Genomic DNA, 6,000 nt, shown 5'->3' with positions numbered 1-6,000 from the left:
GCCGCGTCCATGGTGAGACCATCCCGCCGTAGCTTCTCGAATCCAAGACAAGCCTACGCAGATGCAAGGAATCAATACCAACAGAAAGATTAAGCAAACCTGCGGTGCAGCAATATAGAGCGCTTGCTCGCCACAACCACTGTTCCACATTTGAAAGAAGTCTGATGTTCCATGACGCAACGTGAATGGCGCCGAAGATTGCTGGGCAAAGAGGAACGAGTCCCCCGTCAATAAGTTTTGCTTCATCTCTGCCTGAAACATGTATTACCCAATTCTGGCCAGCCCAAAGATACCCAGAAAATTCAACATCGCTACAGTACATTGGATCCTCTGTACGTCCTTTAGGAAAGTCTTCATCAAAGCAGGGAATTATGATCGGCAAAGTAGCATTCTGTGGTTTCTCCCACCAAGCGACATAAGCAATCAATGCACAGGCTGCGTACGCCAATGTACTGACTTCCAAGAGCGTTACAGCCTGATGCCGACATACTCGTGCTATGACTTGAGTCACCATCCATAGCGCCTGGCTACAAGCAATGAATTTCGTCAAGGGGCTTGACATGGCGTGGTCGTTGATATGAGATTCCTCCACCTCCTCGAGCTTGGAAAGCCAGTCTGGAGATCGATGTCCTGTTCCCTTGCCCGCGTCTATTGCAGACTGTATTTCAATGGCATCGAACTGCAGACGTTTCCCTGAAGGGGTTTCAAGACAGAAACCGCCCATTTGCAGAAACAAACTATGGGTCAGAGTCCAGTTCATTTCGGTCATCATTTTTTTGATCCTCCGACCTTCAATTAGCTCGCTGATGGCGGTAAAGGTCAAGAACTCCGGGGCGATGACACTGACCACTGCTGGCACGATCCCATTTCTGATGATCCAATTTCTCAAAGACCGCCGCGATGGTTCGCCTCGTATGGGTTGACCATTTTGGAAAACTGAACAACATGGAAGCGGAAGATGGATCACTGTCCAAACACAGAGGAGTATAGTGGAGAGGCAACTCCATAGGATGTCGCTCGTCCCTCGTCCACAATCGGTCGATTTCCAGCCATGTACCAAGGTCTGGTTTGCCGTCATGCCGGATATAGTTGTGGAGATTCTTTTCGTAAGTCTTGAGGAACGTATACGTTGGCGGATGGAGATTAGGTGCTTGGTATTCACTGCAACAGCCACCAGGCCTCGGGCAAGCACCACGCGTGAGATTGTTTTGGCTCTCAAGCACAAGGGTTTGCCGGCGAAGGTTGAAGGCTTTGCGAACAAACAGACTTGCCGTGGAAGCTGTGGAGAACACTTCCTCTTCAGCTTTGGGATCGGCCGGAAGATACAAGCGTCAGAATTACCGACAGGGCTATCAGGCTTTACTTTTTGTCGTCGTTTTTGAAAATTTGACTGTGGACTTGGACACTTCGGTGATGGATGTTTGCGCGATTCAGCAGATGCTTTTAGTTGCGTTTTTCTAGATGACTTAGACGGGCTTGCCAAAAGATATATAGAATGAGTAGGCGTGACTGTTCTCAACGCAGCCTTGTCCAACAATGTAGTGAAAGTCAGGAAACTAACCGAGCTTGGAAGACTTTGCAGTTATAAAATGAGGAATAGACGGTGAGGCGTATGCCAGAGCGCCGAGAGGAGGTGCACAGAAAGAGACTACTCGGGAGAAACTTGTCAGAGAAGCTCGGGGGATCATCAGACTATGTATATGGCATTGGGCGTTAATTCTGCAGCTTTTCAAACTGCACCACCTCCTCGTTTTGGAGAGGACCAACCGCGTTCTTTCACTACCCACCCTCAAGAGATGCAGCTTACGATGCAGGTGGGGCTGGGTTATTTTTGAATCACTAAATTTGGGCAATAGCCGCTCGCACATCATGCAGGTAGCTTCGCAAGGCACATCGACATGGCCAATGGTGCTGCGCGGCCAGAGTGGTGATGTGGAACTTTGTAGAGAGACCCGCGACATGAAAAAAAGAAGGAGGGAAAGCCTTCTGATTCGTTGAAAATGAAAGTCATGAATACCAGGGCTCCTGCGCCAAGATTTTGAATAATGACTCCTAGCCAGAAGGATTGCCTGGGCGATGCGCTCAAAAAAAAGGGTTCTCAAGGCTGAAATCTGAGAACACGCTCGCAGGATAAGATTCTACGGTTTTCTCCGCGGAGGCTCGCCACGGGATTGCCTTCCGAGAAGAGGGTGAAGGCTGGTAGTAGCAGTGGTGGCAATGCTTTGAAGTTTTGATGCCAACCCGCCGTACATTTACAATGTCACTTTACCAGGAAACAAGATGTCTCAAGATAAAGGACGCAGGAAGAAGGAGCCATCCTTTAAGGCTCGGGCGGTGCGGCGTTAGATTTAGGGGCCGTTAGCCCTAGGGTGCTTTTAGAGACTACTTTACTTTAGGGAGCGGGCTTTAGGGACCTATCCGGCGCTGCTTGAATCGCTTATGATCCCTAGGCGCGCCATCACTTCAAGCAACGAGGTATATTCAAGTCTCATGGACTGGAATGTTAAACATGTGGTTGCTTGTATACCAGGTTCATCCTTACACGCCTCAATTCCAGCGCATCGAGTCTGCCTCATAATCATTCGCGTTACACCCAATATTGCTGCAACATCTGGGCAGCGCTGCGACCAAAATGAACGCTTTCGACCCCTTGTATGACCCGCGTCCTTTTTCCCTGTCTTCGTTGCACCAGCTAGGATTGTACCAATTGGCCCAATCTCTCCAAATCGCGACTCTTCCTCTTTAGTTCCATATGCTCGCCAACGGCTCGTAGATAGTCTGAGGCCGTAGTCCTCGAATTGTATTGTTTCGCCAGTAGCGACATCGGTGCCTCTTTTCCTTCTTTCCTTCTTCTTCTTCCTCTCCTTCGATATTGATGTAGGCTTTCGCTTCGCTGGGCTGGCATGCATTTTGTGGGACAGTTGCGGCACGATGACCATCTTGGCACAAGTTCCTAGATGATTCGACGTTGCTCCATTATCGGGTACCACAAGGCTAAGCGGTCTGAAAGGACACTCCTCGGTATCGTAGAGGTCGCAGGAGCATTCGGCGTAGGGGTTGAAGACAGCCTTCAGAGCTTCCAGAGTTGCGTTGGGCTCCGGGATCTCACGGTGCCTTTTCGCCGGCTTGGGCTGGCGCCGAGTATATTGTCTCCTCTTCTGTGCCCCTCCCGTCTCCTCTTTTTCTTCTTCAAGGTCGACGTAGGGTGTAGACTTGGATTGGCTGGGGTGGGATTTGCGGGACCGGTGTAATTGGATCGGCCTGTAAGGCAGTTCGGGAGGTGGAAGGTTGTTGATCCGTCAAAACGAGTGTGGCACATGACCCTCGCTTCTTCACGGACAGCTTCGTCTTCGGAGTCGCTGAGCATGTCACCGCAGCAGCATTGTGCGAACGGGTTGCGGGCCGGGTTGACAGCTTTCATGGCTCCTGCCCTTGCCTCCAAGTCTCGAAATCTTCGCGCCTCCTTTCGCTGGCGCCGAGCATTCTCCCTCCGTGTGTCCGCCTTGGACTTCTCCCTCTTCTCTCCCCTGAGACCCAGGTATGATGTTGGCCTGCCGGGGCTTTTACGCCTCTTACTTGTCTTGGAGCGTACGGTGCGGAGCTGAGGGCATTTCAGTAGGTGGTAGGATGTCCTCCCGGTGTCATGGTATAGAGGTACGAACCATTTCCGGAGACAAGTATTCCCGCCATAGGAGATGGCCAGATCGCACGTGCACGGCGTGTAAGGATTGAAGATTGGTTGCCTTGCTTCAGCTCTTGCCATAGCAACTTGACGGCGACGTGAGGAACCTTTCAGATTTAGTAGTGGCTTGAACATAGCGACGGTCGCACAATTCGTACGTATGGGTTTCATCAATGAAGGTTGTGTTGAGATGGGAGACGCGGATACTTTGTGTGCAGGCGAAAGGCGTCTAATTTAATTTCCGATGCGGTTCTACGCAGTCTTCTCACTACAACATAGTTAGTCGTCGCATCCTTACCATTGAGATGACCTAACAGTACTGAAGGAACGGATGCCTAGAATATTTCTTGGATACTATCCAGGCACAGAGTGCTGACCTAGGGTGCTGCCTGCTGGAGCCTCAATGCTGCTTCAGCCACACTCCAGCCTTAGTATACGGTGACGGCTGTTCTCGAATACCAGAAAAGGGCTTCTTGCTAGACATTAGATCTACATCGCAACCCTACGGAGAAGTGCAAGGGTCGCGAAGAAACACAACTAATGCAACGACGATTTCGAATGATCAATACTACTCCTCCAAGATTAGCCAAACCATGAACTCAGAATCGCAGGAAACTCTAAGAGTGTCTGCTACAAGCGCCGGATTCAATCTTGCGACAGCTCTTCTCAACCTTGCTAATCCCGCAGGGGCGGTTGTGGGATATACACGAGATCTACTGAGATGGCTTGAACGCTCTGGCGTAGATGAGGCCAATTTCGAGCGCTGTATGACTGCGGCTCGAAGCCTCGCCTATCCAAACCAAAATGGAATGATACTTTCTGGCAGTGTTGCTCATGCCGATGAACGACTGCAAAAGTTGCAGAAGAGGCAATTGCCACTAGCGTTGACCTTTTCTCAAGCGCTTGGCCGATACATTGTTAAGGAGCCCGAGATCTGTTATACGGCTTCCACGACAGCCTGTCTTCTTACACATCACGACATGTCTGGTGCTAAGTCAGCGGTTACTTCGTTGTTGCTTGATAAATGTGGACATCAAACGGAGACAACGTACCGTCACGAGATCTGGAGGGTCTCAATCAGGGCCGTCATCTCAAAATTGGTCGAAAGCATCTTTCTCAGTAATCCAAATGTTGGACATCGATCCAAAATCTTCCTCCAGAACTGGCAAACCTCCATATCCATCCCGCGGAGTTTACAAGTTTTGCTGCGATTGTGATGCAGGTACAGAGGGTGTCCAATAATCTAGTACTGCGCACAGACAGATTTCCTGGTGACGTTGAGGCACTGAATTCCAGGCAACTCTCAATTTCCGCGTTGCCCCGTTCAGTTCTCGGTGAATTGTTTGTCACTGAAATGGTGCAGAAGACAGCGGGAATCTACGATATAGGTAGAGCGAGGTCTGCTTGAAGGATCACCATCCGGACTGCAGAGCCAGAACTGCCATGAATTGACAACAAAGATTAGTATTGGCGTTCCTGTCTTGAGAAGTATCTTTTCCAAAGAAAAACCCTGCTGCTGCTGTACTGGTTCCGGCGATACCACAAGTCATTTTAGTCAGCATGTCTCATCAGATCTTTGACGTGACGGAAATAGCCAACGATGACCAGAAGCTCGAGCAAAAGGTCATGGAACTAGTAAGAAAAGACTTCCAACCCTACTTCACCATCCCAGACCTTTCTCATATCTAGCAAGACCGCTATGAGCGCCTTTATAGGACCTACACAGCCTCCACATGATCAAGAAACCGTGTTTCCCAATGGTACCTTCGCTATCTTCATCGCGCAACAAAGCAGTTCAGACGTCATTCGAATTACCACGTGGGAGAAAAAAACCGCTCCCGTATACACTTATCAACGGGAACCCGGGAACTCTTACATTCTAATTGTCGATAAAGATTATAGGTTTAGGGTAGAAGGAATCCCGGTGGTGAGATACTTCAGTCTGCGCAAAGACATTAAAGAGGTCGTGGAAGCCGATAGGGCTATTCGAGCCTATAAAGAGATCTACAACCATATCTGATAGAGCTTTTGTTACTTCACTTCCTTCCGACTTCACTTGGCAAAGGTCTCTTGGGGAAAATCATCCTTCATGTCAAGAGCGCCTCTCTATCATTTGAGACTAATAACCCTTCTTCGAGCTCATGGCTCGCTCATTCGTGTTCTAAACACACCCTGTTCGAGATATACTGACAGTGATAGAGTGAGACACCTTACCAGAAGGGACGGTGAATGCTTGGGAACCTAGACGATAATATGTCTGACGAGCTTCCGGGATTCGGAAACATATTACCTAGCAGACTTTGCCTGAAAGCCTCGCC

General features: G+C 49.5%; 5 protein-coding genes across 5 annotated transcripts in view; 2 read left to right on the top strand and 3 right to left on the bottom strand.

Moving 5' to 3' along the window:
* Positions 1-1,078, bottom strand: part of HO173_012976 (uncharacterized protein) — a gene marked incomplete at both ends in the record, with an annotated part of 1,209 nt that extends 131 nt beyond the window's left edge. Inside the window, one exon of the mRNA XM_037314805.1 lies at positions 1-1,078. This exon is cut by the window's left edge and continues 131 nt beyond it. Coding sequence (XP_037158331.1) covers positions 1-1,078 — 1,078 coding nt within the window.
* A 1,336-nt stretch (positions 1,079-2,414) lies between these two features.
* HO173_012975 (uncharacterized protein) lies at positions 2,415-2,939 on the bottom strand (the record flags this gene model as incomplete). The annotated part of the gene is made up of 1 exon (XM_037314804.1): positions 2,415-2,939. One exon carries the CDS (start codon positions 2,937-2,939, stop codon positions 2,415-2,417), a length of 525 nt encoding a protein of 174 aa, XP_037158330.1.
* A 131-nt stretch (positions 2,940-3,070) lies between these two features.
* Positions 3,071-3,817, bottom strand: HO173_012974 (uncharacterized protein; the record flags this gene model as incomplete). Its single annotated transcript, XM_037314803.1, has 1 exon — positions 3,071-3,817. The coding sequence occupies one exon, from the start codon at positions 3,815-3,817 to the stop codon at positions 3,071-3,073; it is 747 nt and encodes a 248-aa protein (XP_037158329.1).
* A 458-nt stretch (positions 3,818-4,275) lies between these two features.
* Positions 4,276-4,899, top strand: HO173_012973 (uncharacterized protein; the record flags this gene model as incomplete). The annotated part of the gene is made up of 1 exon (XM_037314802.1): positions 4,276-4,899. One exon carries the CDS (start codon positions 4,276-4,278, stop codon positions 4,897-4,899), a length of 624 nt encoding a protein of 207 aa, XP_037158328.1.
* A 343-nt stretch (positions 4,900-5,242) lies between these two features.
* Positions 5,243-5,702, top strand: HO173_012972 (uncharacterized protein; the record flags this gene model as incomplete). The annotated part of the gene is made up of 2 exons (XM_037314801.1): positions 5,243-5,317; positions 5,376-5,702. 2 exons carry the CDS (start codon positions 5,243-5,245, stop codon positions 5,700-5,702), a joined length of 402 nt encoding a protein of 133 aa, XP_037158327.1.
* Between the last annotated feature and the right edge of the window lie 298 nt (positions 5,703-6,000).

This window comes from Letharia columbiana, assembly GCF_014066305.1.
Source record: "Letharia columbiana isolate WasteWater2 chromosome Unknown xfSc0000006_s0, whole genome shotgun sequence".
Taxonomy (NCBI): Eukaryota; Fungi; Ascomycota; class Lecanoromycetes; order Lecanorales; family Parmeliaceae; genus Letharia; species Letharia columbiana.
Note: the sequence above shows the minus strand (reverse complement) of the source record. Positions and strands in the feature narration are given on the sequence as shown.